Source organism: Myxine glutinosa, chromosome 6 (genome assembly GCF_964187855.1).
Source record: "Myxine glutinosa chromosome 6, kmMyxGlut1.1, whole genome shotgun sequence".
Taxonomy (NCBI): domain Eukaryota; kingdom Metazoa; phylum Chordata; class Myxini; order Myxiniformes; family Myxinidae; genus Myxine; species Myxine glutinosa.
The window spans coordinates 133,573,442-133,593,367 of NC_136266.1; the positions used below are offsets into that span (position 1 = coordinate 133,573,442).

The following is a 19,926-nucleotide window of genomic DNA, read 5'->3' on the forward strand; positions in this document are numbered from 1 at the left end:
CCGAGTAAAGTTAGTATTTGTAGTAGTGGTGGTGGTAATTGCAGTAGTATTGCAGGACTTTAATATTTTATCAAAATAATGTTTAACTAAGTCTTAACATCTGGACTGGCGCAAGTTGAAAATTTCAGTATAAATAGTAGACAAAGTAGATAGGGTAGAGGAAAGCATTTTTGCTTGGGATGTAATGCATTACACGTTGGTGGCATTGTTAATAAACACATCTTACTCAAAAATAATCACAATATACGAGTATAATCCACTAATTGCAAACTATTTGAGGTTTATTAAAAATATAACAGTGAATAAGAAAGAAGGAAAAGGAACGTCAGATTGTGTGTGTGTATATAATGAGCAGGCCGTCCACCTACGTACAGGGCCTTCATCTGCAGCTTGATGGAGTACTGCTCTCCCCTCTGGGCTGGTTCCCCTGCCTCACATCTTGCTCAGCTTGACACCATGGAAATGAAGTCCTTCAATATTATTGGAATCTCCCACGATGAAGCTGAGTCTATGGGGTTATCACTTCATTGCAGACAGGTCAGTGGTCTCTGTCTTCTACCACCTCATTTCTAGTCTTGTATTATGCCCTTCCCATGCTTTCTTCTCCGCAGGTATCTGCAGGGTGCACACGGTCCACCATCAGCCCCTTCTAGTGAAACTATAAAAATCCAGAATCACTGCTCACCTCCACTCATTCGTTCCTCTTTTCTCCCACCTCTGGAAAGACCTTCCGCATTGTCTTCAATCTCATTTGTCCCTCCAAATCTTCAAACAACTGTTCATCACTATCTCAGATCATCCTCTATGCAAAACCATGAGCGTTTCTACCCCCATTAGCCTCACCCTCACCCCAAGCCTACTGCTCTTCTAAATTTACAGTTTTTCCTTCTTCAGAGTTTGTTTCTGTTGCTAATCCCTGGTGTTGGGCTAGCGGCTAGGGTGCCGGCTTAGGATCCTAGGATCCTGGGTTCGAATCCCGGTCGATCGCTGAATTAACGCCAGGGGGGTTGACTCAGCCTGTCATCCTTCTGAGGTCGGCTAATTGAGTACCAGTTCACTGGTAATTCCCTGTTTGTCGTTAAAGGCGGCAAAAAGGGTTGGCGTCAGGAAGGGCATCCGGCCGTAAAACATTGCTTCAAAAAGGGGACCAAAAAACAACAACCACGGTTCCCGAAAAAGGCCAACCCCCGCTTTGCGGGGAAAAATGGCCTCGAAAGGTGGTTTTTTTTTTTTGTTTTTTTAGAGTTTGTTTCTGTATCCATCTTGCCCACCCCATGATTCCTCCCCTCGACCTCAATCCTCCCCACACCCATTACTCCAACCCCTACCCCCATCTCTGCTGTTCCTCTTGCTCTATTCATCGTCCTGATCTGCTCAGCATTCTACTTCTTCCATGAGCCTTAACTCTGTATACAAAAAAACAGTGAGAAACTGCCACCTATGCACTCAATGAGACCAGCAATATGATCACAGGATCGATCTAAGATTATGAATAAGGGTGGAAACACCAAATGGCAAGGAAAAACAGAAACAGAGACCAAAGAAGGTGAGGAAATATGAAGAACATTGTTTGAAACTTGATTTGATTACTTGAAAAAGCTCTGGTCTGTGATGGAGACCTGCCTTAGTGGAATTTTGTTTGGAATTTGGATGGCTAGACATTCGCTCTGCAATACTTAATTTTTCCTTTGAAATTTCCTGCATTTAATGTCTTCAAATAATGTTATTTTGTGGTGGATGGAGCAGTCCCTGGAAGGGCATCCCTTTTGAGGTTCATGATAAATAGCTCCCTGTTTGTGGGTGGTTATGTTTGTTTGCTATATCAATCTGAGTACAGCTCATGAGCAAACAAATATATTGGTAGTTACAAACCTTGATGGATCCGTGCAGGGGTCCAAGGGGTCCACCCACATAACAATGGGAAAACTCATGTGATATAGGCTATTGTAATGATTCATCAAAAGTTTGTAACTACCGTGACATTTGTTTGCCCAATTAAGCGCAACATTTATTCATTACTACTTGATAATTAGTAATTGACAGCTCTGTGACCTATTATAAATAATATGAGCTGACAGACTACCCTGACCCTACCCTCTCCCACCACGTGATGCTTCAGACACCACAAGAGTATGAAGCTGAATATAACAACAAGAGGAATCGCAGCGGCGATCCCTACAGCAAGTTCCACGGTTATGCCTACGATGGAATCTGGGTGATCGCCAAGATGGCACAACGCTCTCTGGAGCTCTTCCGGACAACTGGGAAAGGCGGTGGTAACAGCACTCTGCAGGCCTTCGACCATTCTTACCCACAAAGAGGGCAGATTTTTCTGCAAGCGATGAACGAGACTAACTTCTTTGGTGTCACGGTATGATGAGGGTGTTTTGTTGTGTAATGAGCTCTTGAAAAAATATTGTCAATAGTGATGTCAAGTAGATAATGGTATGTTCATTTTCAGCATTACAATGAGGGTTAGCAAGGAATGGGTTGTTAATTCTTTCCCTTTTTAAAAATTAAATCAGAGGTCGAGGCTCACAGAGTAGCTGGGTAACAAAGGATAGAGGGGTAATATAACATAAACAGGATCGAAGAGCACAGGTGAACAAGGCACAACACAACAACATGCATTTTAAGGCCATTTTCCCTGCTAGAGCGGGGGTTAGCCTTGCGGTCCCCATGACAATCTTCTCCATCTTGCCCTATTTTCTGCATCTCTCCTTGTTAACCCCCTTGCCCGCATTTCTTCTTCCACCATCTTTAGCCAAGTCTTTCTCGGTCTTCCCCGTCCTCTACTTCCTTCTACATTCATTTCCATCACTCTTCTCAACCAGTCACTTTCATCCTTCCTCAACACATGACCAAACCATCTCAACCTGTTCCTCTTCACAGCATCAATCACAGGCTCTATTCCCATCATGTCTCGCAATTAATCATTGAACAAGGCACAGCACAAATAATAAAAGGAAGATGCCGAGGCAGTATTAATGAGAGTTAATAATAAAATCTTTGTGGTCTGGTGGACATCATGAGATGGTGACGGGCTGCTACTTTGAAGAAAATAGCACCAAAGGCCAGTCTTGGGGAGTCAGTGTTATACGTGAGAGAAAAGTGGGAGGGAGGATAAGGGTTGTCGGGGAGGTGGAAGGAAGATGGGTGAAGGTGAGCAGAAAGCATAGACCAAGGGAGGGCAATAAGAAATAGGTAATTGGATTAATTATGTGCTGACGTTTGTGGTTGGGAAGGGGCGAGGGGCTGCAAGTTGTTAATGCTTATGCTCTGCATACTCGTGACATATCTCTTTGGTAATTAAATAAATAAACAGTGCAAGCCATCTCTTCTTGGGAGCAGAGACATGAGCAGAGATTTTGGAACTTGACCAATTTGATTGATGGTATGCCCACTGGTTAGTAAGGATGTGGCACCTTTGCTGAATGAGGACACTCGATCACTGTGTGATGGGGTTTAAATGACAATGCAGGCACAGCCACAAAACCACACACTTGGCATCACTCCCCACATCCTGATAGAACACAAAAGACCTGACAGCCAAATTCACTCTTGCAAATCAAATGGTGAACAGTATGCAAAAATCAATTGGGTGAAGTTGATTCTTTAGGTTGTAATGCTTGTTCATGTAACTGCAGAATATGTTTGGAAAAGGAGGTTTTGTTATGATGTCACCACACCATTTCAACCTCATTATTGGTTCACGAGTTATCAAGTGACCACTATATTCGTCATGTGTGTGCGTCTGTCTGTGTGTCTGTCTGTCTGTCCTCAGCATAACTACCCGATGATATAATCCGATCTTGATGAAACTTGGGTGGGAGGTTGATATCATGATCTAGTTGTGTCCTGCCTAGAGTGGGCGTATTGCGCCCATTGTGGGCGGAGCCACGTCGGAAAAAGATGTCTTTTTAGGGGGTAATCAAGTTCAAGCTACATCTTCTCCGAGGGGTTTGGTGGAATCTGACAGGGGTTTCGATATTTGGTTAGGCCAATGTCATGTGTCCAGCTCCACGGAGCTCGATTTGTTTTCATTCTATTAATTTATTTATTTATTATTATTATTTTTTCATTTCATTTTTCACCGAATTTTCGTTATTGTGTAGCTAACTAACCTCATAACTGATTATACATTATTTTCTATATCATTTCAAGGTCAGTAACCTTCGTTTTGACATTTCCGGACTTGGCCTGTCCGGGCCTGTTTCGGTTATGGTCCGTCCTTTGTCATTGAATACCGCTCGCTCGTGAACCATCGTCGTCTCCTGACTTGTCAATATTTATCATTTCAACTCTATCTTGTGTTGATCTTATATCCGTCCCATATCTATCTGGTTGCCATCACCTCACAGTTACAATGTAAACCGTCAATACATATGCTTCTCATTCCACGACGTTTGCATATTAAATGACGTTTTGTCAGCAGCACTCAAATAGAAACTGGTCACTGTCGGCAGCAGTGTGAGATAGCTCAGAACAAGCTGACAGAAAGCTTCTCAATAGGGGTTGCCAGGTTAAGTGAGATCTTGGCACAGAGGCATGTCTACTCAGCACATCAATGGCTGGAACACCAGACGGTCTTGATATGGATCCTCCTGTCTGGCTGCTCATGCTCTTTGCCACATGAGAACTTTATCTCTGGTGAGGTTTTCCACTAACTCATTTCACCATCGCTTTGCATATTTCGAGATATTTGACATGCTGCATCAGCCTAACTCCTCATTGAGCAATGTCCTGCTGACATCATTGAAGAACCAACTTTGGTGCTGGGCCACAGTGTATGAAAAGCTCTGTTAAAATAGTTTATATGAGGACACGTTGAGCTACAGCCTAGACTTTTTTTTTTTTTTTTTGTATACATAATAATCGACGCTCGTGAAAGAGCTAACATTTATCACACAAACAAATCAAACAGACAAACAAACAAAGTATATAAAAAGGGGAGCGGTAGACAAGATGGGGAGAGAAGGGGAAGCACATAAACACAACATTTGAGAGCAGGGACATCGGGAATGGAATGTGTGGGAGGGAGAGGGCATGGGGGGAGGTGGCATGGGAAGGGGGGGGGGGGGATGTTGGAATAAGAGCGAGATACTTCCCTTGTTGCTAGATTCTGCACCTGCACTCAGGTTTTCTCCTGGAGCACACAGCACTCCTCTGCTGAGGAGATCGTCAGAGCACAACGATGGTTTAAATTGCCAAGATATTGTTATGAATTTTGGGGTTGTGACATATAGATTCAGCTAGATCTGTACAGATAGGTGCTCCGGTGATCTTGGGTACAAAGAACTACTTCGATGTACATAAGTGAGGACCTGTTTTGCCCGAATGTCGGATTACGTGTATATTTGTCCCAATTACGAGGAATGGGGCGTGTTAACTAGTGTCGGGATTACGTTAATTCCAGTGGTGTAGTCTAGTTTTTTGTAGTGGGTATACTGTGATTTTTCCTTTCCAGCTTCATAGTCACCCGTCCCAGAGCGACACCCATCCTGACACCCGTTTATTAAATCAAATCAAATTTTATTCATATAGTGCATTTTATGAATGAAAGTTATTTATATAGTGCATTTTATGAATGAAAGTGTGAAAGTTCTGTCACGAAACTATGTTGTTACGTATCCTCGCGCATTTTTAAGTGGGTATACGGAAATCCTGGACGTTTCCTAGTGGGTATACGGCGTATACCTGCGTATCACATAGACTACACCACTGGTTAATTCCCCTGTTCGTGAGACCTTGTGATCTATCCTTTGTCCCTTATGGCACTGCACATATACACTCGGAAGGCACATTATTATTAACACCACACATAATAATTAAATCCCCCCACAATAAAACTCACCGGTACATTTTACAAATGTACATTTTACAAAGTGTACATTATAAATCCGCCTCGGTTTGAGTTAATTTCCACAAGTTTGAAGACTGCCCGGCGGGATCGCGACAGGTAAAAGCTTACAGCTTCTTCTTCTTCTTTCTTCCACCCGCGTGTAGATATAAAATTATAACCGTGTCGGTCCGCGTGTAGATATATAATATAAATAACGTTGGGTTACATACATGAGAGGCGTGGGAAAAGAATGGAATGGGCGATGTGAGTATGTCACATTTAAAGAAGTGCAGGAAAGGGGCATTTGTGGGTCTGTGGTCAAGGGGTAAGGAAGGAGTACCAAAACGGCCGAAACAGATACTCACCTTGGACATTATTTGAAATCTTTTGTTATTGGCCATACACATCCAACTACAGACTTGGCATTTAATATGGAATATTTTTTTTGTGGGGGTGAACTTACTTTTCAAGATGACTTCGAACCAAAAGTTCATTGGAATTATGTTGAAATTATTCTAGATTTTGTTAATGTGACCCTTAAAAGAAGCAAAAACCACATTTGACATTTCGAAGCAAATAAATTGATCCTTGAAAGTGATGTAAACTGATATCGAACTCAATTCACGGACAGTACTGTGTGAAACTTCTGTGCGTTTTCCAGAAGTATCTCTTAATTTTGCACATTAGCCAAAACATTTTTTAAACAAAAACAAAAGTTAAATTACGACTTGGACTACGGACAGTAAAATTACAGTTCAGTACTTCGTGTAACCCCCACGAGCATTCAGGAGAGCACGTACACGTTGAGGCATGCTGTTCACGAGATTTGCCAAGGTTTGGACAGGAATCGCTTGCCATGCAGTTACAATAGCCTGCTGCAATTCAAGCACAGAGGTCGGCTGCTGGTCCAAGTTGTCGATTTGACGCGTTAATTCTGCCCACAAGTTCTCTATCGGATTCATATCCGGGGACATGGCAGGCTACTCCATATGCTCGACACCACGGTCAGCAAGAAAGTGTTGGATCATGCGAGCACGATGAGGCCATGCATTGTCATCTTGGAAGACAAAGTTTCCTCGAAAGGCTGCACGAACAAATGGAAGCAATGTTTCTTCCAGAATGGCCCGGTGCTTGAACTGGTTCAGGTTTCCATTCAAAACAACCAGGTCAGTTTTGTCCCCTGCATGAAAAGCAGCCCAAACGGTCACCCCACCACCTCCAGCTTGGACTCTTGGCACTATACAATCTTCGTTGTAGGCTTCATGCACTTGTCTGCACACTCGGATGCGGCCATATTGACGATAGACCAGAAATCTAGACTTGTCACTGAAGATCACATGATTCCAGTGTCCTGGCTGCCATTGACGGTGCTCTCTGGCCCACTGCAATCGGCGCTGGCGGTGTTGTCTGGTCAGACGTGGCTTTCTCAGGGGACGCCTGGCACAATAGCCTGCTTGAACCAGTCGTTGGTTGACTAGCCTTCTGGATACAGGCACATTTGTCAGTTGCTGCCACACAGCCCAAAGCCGATTAGCTGACTTGGTACGGCCATTGCGGACTAACCGGTGCAGCTGGCAATCATCCCTCCTTGTGGTTCTGCGGGGACGTCCTGACCTCGGTATTGGAGTAGGGACACCCCTCTGAGCATTTCGTTTCAGGATCTTTGACACCTGACCTTGAGTGATGCCATACTGCCGAGCAATAGCAGGCTGTTTCATGCCGGAATTTCGTAAAGCCACCACTAAATGACAAAATGCATTGTCGAGTTGACGGACCATCTCCAGGGGAAGCAGCAATAACTTTTGTAGACGTGCAGCAGTTGTTTTCCACGAATACAGAACGCAACAACCCTTATATACCCGATTGTGAAGCCAATCGTCAAATGTACCTGTCCATACATTTTGTCACACCACTTGTGATATAATCCTGTTATTGACTTCTTGCTGCGACAGACAATCAGTGACATGGTTCTTTTAACAAAGAAATCACCGAAGCAGTAAAAGAAACTCACCAGATTGATATACCGAGCTCAGAAAGTAAACCCAAGTCAAGAAAAAAAAATATTCCATATTAAATGCCAAGTCTGTATTTAAACAATATTTATCTCTTACCTGGCCAATCCTCCGATATATGCACTCTCCTTCCTCCCTTCCCCTTACCCTTACAGTCCTCCCTTTTATATCTCAAATTCTTCTCCAACTCATACAGTATGTGTATTCCTCTGTTTCTTTCCTCGATATTATTTTCCTTTCAATGATCCGATTTTTCTCAACTCCCACCCTGCCTCATCGATTCGTAATGAAAAAAGATCGTCATTTTTCTTGTAGAATGTTGATCATTTTAAGTTTATTTTTCATGGGTTTGCCTGTTTGTCACATTCATCTGAGTACAGCTCGTGATACTCCCAGGTTCATCATTTCATCTTCGCGAATTATGTTGATTTGTCCTCACATCTACTCACATCTTTGTATTATCTGTAAATAGTCGAGGGACTAAGGGAGATATGAGGCTAAGTTCGTGCAAATCAGTCTAAAAGTACCAAGTTTGGCCCAGATGTAGCTCAGGGCATGGTCCAATGATTTAGCGAGAGCGCCCGAACCGGCGACCCCCGGGGTCACCAAGGCGGCCAAATCCAATATGGCCGCCGCCCGATCAAGGTTTCGGCTATAACTTTTGATCCAGATGAGCTACAAATACAAACGTGGTGTCTATTTTATGTTTTTTGACCATTAGAAACACGTTGGAATGCTTATCTTTACGATTGGGTGTGTCTGGACCCCTAATTTGCATATTTCCAAGATGGTGATTACCCAAAAATGAGTTTTACCATAACTTGTGACTCTTTTGGCAAACATGGTGTCTATTTTATGTTTTTTGACCATTAGAAACACGTTGGAATGCTTATCTTTACGATTGGGTGTGTCTGGACCCCTAATTTGCATATTTCCAAGATGGTGATTACCCAAAAATGAGTTTTACCATAACTTGTGACTCTTTTGGCAAACATGGTGTCTATTTTATGCTTTTTTTTGCTTTACAAACACATTGGAGTACTCAGATTGATATGATTGAATCTATCTAGAGCACTCTAATTTGTATATTACCAATATGGCCGCCATCCCGAAAAATAAATTTAACGTACATTTTCACCCAGATTGAGTGTAGAGTTGTAGGAACAAGTTAAGATTAAACTGGTGAAAACAATCAACCTACGTATCTTACTTATGTCATTTTTATTGAAACAATTCTACAAATAGAAGAGTATAACCCATTCCTATTGATACAGTTAACAACCAGTACGTGCTTCAATATATGTACAAGTGAGTAGTAATTATGTCCATGGGGGGGGGGGGGGGTATAAGTTCTCAGGTATATGTTCTCAGGTATAAGTTCTCAGGTATATGTTCTCAGTCCTTTTGATTTACCAGGGCGACTGTTTTTGGATAGTAGCTGTTGAGGTGACGAGTGGATTTTTGTTTTATCCTAATCACACAACCAGATTACTCAAATATCGTCATCTCGACCGTCATTGTTTGTACAGGCACCCTCGCACCCACATATCGAGGTGCAACGGTCTCCAGCTTTACAGCATTTGCAGCGCCCACTACATGACTTTGCAGCCACAGCAGAGGAGGATGGCGCAGGCTTTACTGGCATCTGCAAGATGGGTCCAGTAAGGTTCCCAAGTCTTGGTCGTGAAGTCCCAGTACTAGCCCCACGTACTGAACTCTGGGATATTTTGCTGGACGGAGGTTGCCTGATTCCAGTAGAAGCTGGCCTGCAACAGTGCCCTTTTGACATGCTGAATCAGTGCAGCTTGGGTGGGAGGCAGGTTCTCGAGGGACTTGGTACCGTTTGAGAAAAGCCGATGTCTGGCTTCATCTACTCGGCTGGAGCCACAGCTCTTGCTGTACATGATGACGACCATACGCTCCAGTCTTTGGACATGGACATCTGAGTTGATCTGTTCAGGCTCCAAGGTGAGGGTGACCAGGGTTTCTGTGAGATCCGGTGTTACCTCCCAAGCTGCCCATGCACTCCTTTTCCCAAGGCCCAGAAAGGCTGATGTAGTATCGCATCTTGTTAGCGAGTGGAAGAGAGGTAAAGCCAGTGACTTTTGGGGACCAAGAGCATTGCGGATCTCGTGAACAGGAATGTCCCAGTAGTTCTTTCCGCATGTGAAGCCGATCCAGAGCTCTGTGAGGCCTAATGTGTCAAAGAGGCGGATTGCAAGTAATACAACATCGCTGTCGACCGTACGGACAAATGCCTTTTTATGGCCATTGCCCCCAGCATGTGCCAAGTGCAGAATCATTCTCGTGTCTGCTTCAGGATGGTTACAAGGCTGAAGCGCAGATATGTCATATTCAGGTCTGTTGGAGAGTACAACATCCTTCTTGGTAGAAAGGAGACGTTTACCCTGCATGTCATGCTTGGTGAGCTCATCGCTGATAAGTCCAAATAGTTCTTTTTTGTTCTCTTCATTCTTCAGGAAGTCACTGTTCCAGTTACGCTTTGGAATAGGAGTTCTGCCATCTCCTATTTTAGTTCTTGACCCCGTTCCTTGGTGTTGGTGAGTTTGTGCTTTGAGGTTCTCCTCTGGATACGTATCGAACACGATGTCCAAGCGCTCGACAGATTCACGGCTCATGTGTAACCTCACCAACCCAGCAATATTGGTGTTTACATAGTCCTGGAATGTTTTTGCAGGAATTGGCCGGACCATTTGGACTATTACTGCTCCATCGAGCACAACTACAGTGGCATCACTGGCTGCTACTACGTGGGTTTTTGCCACATTCACGCATTCAAGAACGTCCGCCTTTTTGCCGCTACGTAAAAGCCCTTGGTTGGAAATGCTGGGTGGCTCCCTCTGATTTTCAAACCTGAAGAATTCTGCCATGTCTGCTTCGGGCCGGGATTGAAGGGAAAGGTATAGTTGGGTGACGAGAGTCATGTTTTGCTTGTGAACGCCATTCTTCTTTTTGTGTTTGGCTTTTGGGTCAGGTTGATTGGCAAACGTCAAGGTATTTGTCCATGGGATCGTATCTGACACGGGCTTGGTGACCTTGTCAAGTCGCTGCTCTACGTAAGCTGAATGTAGGGCCATACCAACTTCATGAACACTTGCGAGCGATCCAGCCACTTCTGTTTCCATAACGTCTTGTGTGCCGAGTGCTATGCGGTCGTGATTCGCTGATAGAAAGGGATTTCCGTGGGTTTCCATAACCTCGGTGAAGGATTTGACATCTTTCCTGAACTTTACCTGCAAGCTATGTGCCTCTTCATGATGAGACTTTGACGATGATGAGCTGCTGTTAAACACAGCTTCGAACTCTTGCACCAACCTGGTGCAGTCAGACCCTGCAAGCATGAAGAGTGTGAGGGCTTCAGGGCTTTCATAGAGTCCTTCAGTTGTCCTTCAATCACTCCTTTGGTTTTGTCGGCACCAATAACCAGTTACAGCAAGATCGGCTCCTCACAAGACCTGATAGGAAAAGTTACTTAGTGAAATTGAGATGAAGAAACCTGAAAATACCTGGTTATATTTGTTTCATTTTGCTGGCTTCGCTCACGTTAGCTGTTGATATATTTTTTAACTATCGATGTACTCAAACACATCAAAATACATTGAATTGAAGTGACATTCGTATTAAATATATATGAAAATAATACACATAACTTATGTGAGACATGAAATAGCAGTTGTAGACAGAAGTAAAACGAGAGGGTCTACCCTTATTTTCAGGATGTCTCCTATCAATTGAAATGATACGAATGCATTATTATGAGCAAAGGGAGAGCAATGCCGTCTTCATTGTGTCTTTAATGACTATTATGAAAATATGACTTCTCAAAAAAGTGGTTCTGATGACTTACGTGAGGCAGGAAAGAGTACTTGTATACGTTGGCATTGTCCATCTTCATGACTTGTACACAAGCACTACTGTAAACAGCTGGATTTAACGGGTTTTTAATGCTCAAAAAGCATAAAATAGACACCAAGTTTGCCAAAAGAGTCACAAGTTATGGTAAAACTCATTTTCGGGTAGTCGCCATCTTGGAAATATGCAAATTAGGGGTCCAGACACACCCAATCGTAAACATAAGCATTCCAACGTGTTTCTAATGGTCAAAAAACATAAGATAGACACCACGTTTGTATTTGGAGCTCATCTGGATACAAAGTTATAGCCGAAAAAAGTATATACATTGATATCTCAATGTAATATGTGTACTTTTATTCCTTCTTTTTACCTCTGCCGCCCAAGGTTGATGGTGGTAATGCTTTCACCCGTGTCTGTGTGCCTGTCTGTATGTCTGTGAGCAGGATATCTCAAGAAGTTGTGGATGGATTTGGACAAAATTTGGTGGGCAGGATGAGCATGTGACAAGGACGTAATGATTAGATTTTGATGAAGATCCGGATGCGGATACGAGAATATTTCAAGTGATTCTTCACCATTGAGAGATAGGGCCAATCACTATATATATATATATATATATATATATATATATATATATATATATATATATATTGTTGTGGATATGAGAATGGTTTTTTTGTTGTTGTTGTTATTGTGTAAATTGTTGTTAAAATATCGCCCTCCTTACTCCAGTGTTGTATAAAGGTCAAAGGGCGTTCCCGTAGTTAGTTCCATAAAGCATACATGAAGGACACCATAATATCCCTGTTCAGTAGTTTATTTCCTTATTATGTGTATTAGGGTAAGGCCTTGTCTTCCATTAAGATGACACTCCATTGCACCAGGTGAAACAAGAGTAGATTCCGTTCACATTCCCTTATAGTCAATTGCCAACTACATCCCCTCCAAGCCCCAATTGCCAACTGCACTGGGCAGTTTGTCAGGTTTGCTACAGCTGTGGGTTGTTGATTTCACCCCAAGACTCCATTAGCCACGAGGTGATCTCGGAGCCGAAGGTGGGAGGAGTCGGCCCAGCGCCGGGAACAAAGCGTGGCCTTGCCAACGCCTCCTCTAAGGGCGGGGTCGGGAGGTCGCGCGACCAACCAGGGCCGAGGTGAGCTCACCGATGGGCGTGTCCTGGACACCAGCGGCTTGATCGCCTGAGGCGCTATAAAGAGCGCACGCGGAAGCCTTTGAAGAGAGACGTGCAAAGAGAGATGCGTCAGAGAGTTGGCAGTACACAAGCAGCGCAAAGCAGAGCGGAGGGAGAAGGAGTTCTGAGAGCAAGCATTGAGAGAGAGTCCTGAGAGCAAGCAAGAGGAGTACCACGAGCAGTACCAGCAGCTTTAAACTCCACCAAGCAGCGTTGGCTCCACCAGGCAGCTTTAACTCGACCGGCGGAGCTCGTCCCGCGGCAGCTCGCACGACCGCAGCTTGGGCGTTGACGGCGGTGCCGACCGTGGCCGCGGAGGAACGGAGCTGCCGCTCCCGGCCCGACCGTGACCCAGTTCCAGTGGACCTTCCTCTCCCTCCAGCCATCCACCTCCTGCCATTCCTATCATCATTCCCCGCGTGAGTCTGTCTTTGTTTGTTCTGTCCCTGGGTATTAATTAAGCCTGTATAGTTAAGCTAAGTTTCGCTGTGTCGCCTTGCCTCTTCTGTAAATTATTTTATTATCCTTCCTTCTCCTTGGTTATTTTGGTCTTGTAAATAGTAAATAAATTATATTTGTATTCCTTACCCGTTGTCTTTCTTCTTCTTCACATCCTTCGCTTTAGTCTTTTCCCCATTGAATATCTGTGGCGTGATTCGGCCAACGTTCGGGAATAGGGTTAGTCGGGGTGACTGTTAGGGCCGCGGTGCCATCCGCTCGGCAAACCAACATCTTATCCGCGGTCCGTAACAATATATATATATATATATATATATATATATATATATATATATATATACATACACACACACACACACACACACACACACACACACACACACACACACACACACACACACACACACACACACATACTGTTACGTGGTCCTCCCGGTGACTACCTGGTCTCGGTGACCCCCGGACCGTGGGAGGCACCCCGCCAGAAAGATATATGATTTATACGCTTTTGTAACGCAATCAATATGAATTCCAGTCAATAAGAAACCCCACACCAAGGATCCAGAGTAATCAATAATATATTCCCCCAAGTAATCAACAACCATCAACAATCAACAATCAATCACTAAGATGGCCATCTTACATATGTGTCCCCCCCTGTCCCCACTCACGACCACTTGGGCCACTGTCCCTCACAATGTCTCTCTTCTCCACACATGGGCGGTGAAACGAACCCCGGGCGGACGTGCTCCAAACGTGCACGTCTCGTACCGGGGACAGCTGCTGCAGCGCACACCTCCTTGCCACGCAACGGGGCAAAACCAAGCGCGGCTTGCAACGCGCGCGAGGCCCAAGGTGCGACCCGTACGCGTCCTTGTAGACGGTGAGGCGAACTGTGCCGGACGCGGGGTTCCGTGCACGAACCCACGGCAACTTGACGTGTCAAGGGGTAAGTACCCCGCGCCGGTAACTCCTTTTGTCAGACGGGCTTTCAAACGCAGCGTCCTCCACGCTGCTCAATATCGATCCCAACTCTCGTCGGAGCTCGGCGTGGAAGAGGAAGAAGATCGTCGCTTCTCCAGGACCTCGTGTCTTTTCTTCTTCCGTTTCCGGTCTCCTTTTTCCCAGAAGGGCACCTGACCCTTTAATCACAACAACCGTTACTCGACTACACATTGATAAGCAAAGACCTGAATAGTAATTCACATAAATCCACATAAATCCGTAACACTCCCCCCCTTCAAGAAAGAAAGTTTGAACCCAGCGAAAACTTTCTTTGCCGGCCAACTTGGACAAACAAACCAGATAACTCACCCCCCCAAATCATCAGTTCCCCCCGGGCACAGTCATCACTTAAAAATAAAGCAACAAAATTTCACACAATCCCCTAGATTAATTCCCTCTGGACCAAGCGTCAACCACTTCTAGTTTCTCTTGAATGACGGTTAAGAGGTGGTGACCAAAGCCCCCAAATTTAAACCTCTCTATAGCACTTTTTCGGGAGGCCCAGCGGAGTATTCCCTACATGGACGCCTTAAGGAATGTGGAGTTCACGGTTAGTCCGTGCAGGAAAGTTCACTACCTGGACGCCTTTAAGAACGCGGCGTTCACGGTTAGTCCGTGCAGGAAGGTTCACTACCTGGACGCCTTTAAGAACGCGGCGTTCACGGTTAGTCCGTGTAGGAGCCCCGGCTCGGCGGCTCCACCGTATATAGGGCTTCAACTTCTCCAGACTCCTACCAGTTACGGTGGGACCCCTTGTCCCAGCCGTTACCTGACTGGCGGTCTCCTTCTCGGCCAGTGCTCTGACATTCATTCTTTCGGGAGGTGCCGTAACTCTGGGAGCCTCCATGGTAATATCGGCTGCTGCCCACACCAAAACTACCGCCAAGTGGTCCTCTTCTGTAGACCTCTCGACGCCTACGAAATGCCTTCCCTACTGTTATGGTCCGACCTTCCAAATCCTTACCATTCCAAATCTTCTCTGCCTCCCTGGCGTCTCTTGTGCTTGCAAACGTGACAAAGCCGAACCCTCTTGACCGTTGCGTTTCCCTGTCTTTTACCACCCGCACTTCCACCAGCGGCCCATATCTGTTGAAGACAGAGGTCAGAACTTCTTCCTCTGTGTTGAAGTTCAGTCCCCCTACAAATAACTTGGAACTTTTGTCGCCACCCCGAGCTAGTGTGGTGTTATTTTCCCTGCTGTGCTCTTTACCAACCCTCGGGTTACCATAAATTTGCCCCCCGGCCAAATCATTCCCGATAATCACAGATACTCCCTCTACAGGAAGCGTGGCTTGTAAACCGACGGTGACCGGTCCTGACACCAAATCGGATTCCAAATGGATGACATGAAGTGGGGCACTAACACAGCCACCGATCCCTTGTAACCGAACACTAACACCAGTTGCGGTACTCTTTGACAATGGCAAAATGCCTTCAAGCATTAAGGATTGATGGGCTCCTGTGTCCCTCAAAACCCAAACCGGTCTTGGGTTAGTCAAGTCTCCCTTGAGTGAGACCAACCCCTCATAAATAAATGGTTGGTAACTCTTCTGTGGGCGATTTCTTACGCTTGCCATCGCATTCGGAGTGGTAATAGTCGGACTCCGCTCTGGGTTTTCCCTTTTCATGAGGTAACAACTGGACATCAAGTGTCCAGGTTTCTTGCAAAAAGCGCAAGTAGGCCCTGAGGAAAAACTCGTGGTCTGCCTCGGGCCCCCCGAAAAATAAGTTTGTCTTGGGCCCGTAGCCCCCTGATTTCGAACAGTTCGGGTATCAGCGTTGTCCCCATATTCATCTCGAGGCCGCCGCCATGTATTGTCGTTCTCCGCACCTGCTGTTCCACACCTCCCCTGCGGAGATCTAGGCGAGGAGTTAGGTTCGTGGACCCCTATCTGGTGTGTTAAGGCATAATCATCTGCCATGGTGGCTGCGTCCCACAACTTCGGTACTTTCTTTTCCTGCAGGTACACTTTGATGTCCTCGTGGACACACTGTTGAAATTCCTCCACCAGCATCAGGTCACGCAATGCTTCGAAGTCGTTCCCGACTCCTTTTGACTCACACCACCGATCAAACATATTTTCTTTCACTCTAGCAAACTCCACATGGGTCTCACTCTCCCTCTTCCTGGCATTCCTGAATTTTTGCCGGTAAGCTTCCGGAACCAACTCATAGGCTTTGAGGATGTGCTTCTTCAATACCTCATAATCTGCGCATTGGCCCATTGGTAGCGCCGAATAAATCTCTTGAGCTTTACCCACCAGCACACTTTGCACTAGTATGGTCTAGGCCTCCTCCGGCCAGTTTAACTGTCGAGCCACTTTCTCAAAGTGTGGAAAAAATTGAGTGACTTCCTTTTCACTGAAGGGTGGAACCAGCCTCACATGTCTGCCCACCTCCCAGGTGTTCTGGCTAGGTGTCGACCCCGTCAGCAAGGGTGGTACTTCTCCCCGTTCTCTCATTAAATCCAGCTCCTTGAATTTAATCTCTTGCTGAAGCGCCAGATCACGTTCCTTCAACTCCCTTTCGGCTTTTCTCTCCTCTGCTTCGAGTTCCCTGGCAGCTCTCCTCTCCTCTGCTTTTTCCTTTTCTAACCTTTCCTGGAGTTCTCGGTCCACTCTCCTTTCCTCTGCTTGTTTCTCTTCTCTCCTCTCTTCTGCTTTCCTTTCTTCTTCTGCTCTTTCCTTTTCTGCTTTCCTTTCTTCTTCTGCTCTTTCCTTTTCTGCTTTCCTTTCTACTTCTTTTAACCTTTCCTGGAGTTCTCGTTCCACTCTCCTTTCCTCTGCTTGTTTCTCTTCTCTCCTCTCTTCTGCTTTCCTTTCCTCTTCTGCTCTTTCCTTTTCTGCTTTCCTTTCCTCTTCTGCTCTTTCCTTTTCTGCTTTCCATTCTTCTTCTTTGATCCGTTCCTGGCTCCGTAATTGCAACTCCAGTTTCCGGAGCTCAACGTCTTCTGGTTCTTCGGGTAGCCACTCCCAGGCTAACTCGTCCCATGTTCCTAATCCCACCATAGATTGTATCACCGTGGTCTGCAACTCTGCCTTCCTCAAATTAGTTCGGACCTCCAAGTTAAAATTTTACTAGAGGTCCGAACTTTGAGGAACGCACGAACGTTGGCCGCACTAGGTGTTACCGGCTGAAGTTCTGTGCCACAAACACATGGGCCGACGTTACAGCCCTGGGTGGATACCGACGACCCAGAAGACTTTACCCCCAATTTCCCAAAAATTTACCAATTAATACTTAATTAATAAATTTTAATTAATAAAAATATTATTTTATTATTTTATACAATTTTAGATCCCGGACGTAGACCCAATTGCGAATCCGCAAATCGTAATCCCGGACGAGCCCCCAATTCTGTTACGTGGTCCTCCCGGTGACTACCTGGTCTCGGTGACCCCCGGACCGTGGGAGGCACCCCGCCAGAAAGATATATGATTTATACGCTTTCGTAACGCAATCAATATGAATTCCAGTCAATAAGAAACCCCACACCAAGGATCCAGAGTAATCAATAATATATTCCCCCAAGGAATCAACAACCATCAACAAATCAACAATCAATCACTAAGATGGCCATCTCACATATGTGTCCCCCCCCTGTCCCCACTCACGACCACTTGGGCCACTGTCCCTCACAATGTCTCTCTTCTCCGCACACGGGCGGTGAAACGAACCCCGGGCGGACGTGCTCCAAACGTGCACGTCTCGTACCGGGGACAGCTGCTGCAGCGCACACCTCCTTGCCACGCAACGGGGCAAAACCAAACGCGCGCGAGGCCCAAGGTGCGACCCGTACGCGTCCTTGTAGACGGTGAGGCAAACTGTGCCGGACGCTGGGTTCCGTGCACGAACCCACGGCAACTTGACGTGTCAAGGGGTAAGTACCCCGCGCCGGTAACTCCTTTTGTCAGACGGGCTTTCAAACGCAGCGTCCTCCACGCTGCTCAATATCGATCCCAACTCTCGTCGGAGCTCGGCGAGGAAGAGGAAGAAGATCGTCGCTTCTCCAGGACCTCGTGTCTTTTCTTCTTCCGTTTCCGGTCTCCTTTTTCCCTGAAGGGCTCCTGACCCTTTAATCACAACAACCATTACTCGACTACACATTGATAAGCAAAGACCTGAATAGTAATTCACATAAATCCACATAAATCCGTAACAATACATACATACATACATACATATATATATATATATATATATATATATATATATATATATATATATATATATATATATATATATATATATATATATAAATATATATGTATATATATATATATGTATATATATATATATATGTATATATATATATATATATATATATATATATATATATATATATATATATATATATATATATATATATATATATATATATATATATATATATATATATATATATATACACGAAGTGGTGGAGGACGTCGAAGGATTGGTGAGACCGACTTAGCCAGGTATTCCATTTGATTTGTCAGAGCCAAATATGTCTGAGATTGAGGCAGTTTTGAGGAAGGCACGTGCGGCATTGGCTCCAGGACCAAGTGGAGTGCCATACAAGGTTTTTAAGAGTTGTGTAGGCATCAGGCAGGATCTGTGGAAGGCTCTGAAGGTGGTATGGAGGCAAGGAGTGGTGCCCAGTCAATGGACTAGGGCGGAAGGAGTTTATATTCCAAAGCAGGAGGAGGCTGTGACACTGGAGCAGTTTCGACCAATATCATTGCTCGATGTAGATGGGAAGATATTGATGAGTGTCTTTGCGGCATGGCTCTCAGGCTTCATCAGAGTGAATGGTTTTGTGGATGGTTCTGTGCAGAAGGCAGGAATACCAGGATCACCAGGATGCATTCAACACTCGGCAATGGTCTGGCAAGTGTTACAGGAGGCAAAGAGGCAAAGGAAGGATGTGGCGGTGGTATGGCTGGATTTGGAGAATGCATATGGGTCAGTGCCGCATGCCTTGATCAGGTATGCCATGGATTTATTTTGGGTGCCACGGAGATTTCGGGATTTTTTGATGGCATATTATGATCAGTTTTGGATGCGGTTTGCGACACAGTCCTTTGTAACAGAGTGGCAGAAGTTGGAAGTGGGGATCCCGATGGGATGTACGATCTCCCCGATTTTGTTTGTGCTGGTTATGGAGTTGTTGATACGTGCGTTGAGTGGACATGGGAAAGAAGTGGAGCTCGCCCCTGGTCAGAGGTTGCCAGCAATGTTTGCTTTCATGGATGACCTGACAGTTGTCCAACAGTCCGCTGATGAGGCAGTAGAGGTACTGGCCGACTGGACAGGTTGATGCAGTGGGCAAGAATGGGATTTAAAGCAAGAAAGTCGAGGAGTGTGGTAGTGAGACGAGGAGTGGTGGATAACATGCACAGGTTTGAGCTGGGAGGGGAGGTGGTTCCCTCATTGGTAGAGGCCCCTGTGAAGAGTTTGGGAAGATGGCATACAGTGGAGTTGAATGATGTGGGAAGAGTGGAGGAGGTCAGAAACAAGCTTTTGAGAGGTTTGAAGAGGATTGATGGATGTGGTTTGCC

General features: G+C 45.3%; 1 protein-coding gene across 1 annotated transcript in view; it reads left to right on the forward strand.

Moving 5' to 3' along the window:
* Positions 1-19,926, forward strand: part of GABBR2 (gamma-aminobutyric acid type B receptor subunit 2) — a 280,931-nt gene that overhangs the window by 35,377 nt on the left and 225,628 nt on the right. The window contains exon 5 of the mRNA XM_078781075.1: positions 2,120-2,371. Coding sequence (XP_078637201.1) covers positions 2,120-2,371 — 252 coding nt within the window. The remainder of the gene's footprint in view (positions 1-2,119; positions 2,372-19,926) is intronic.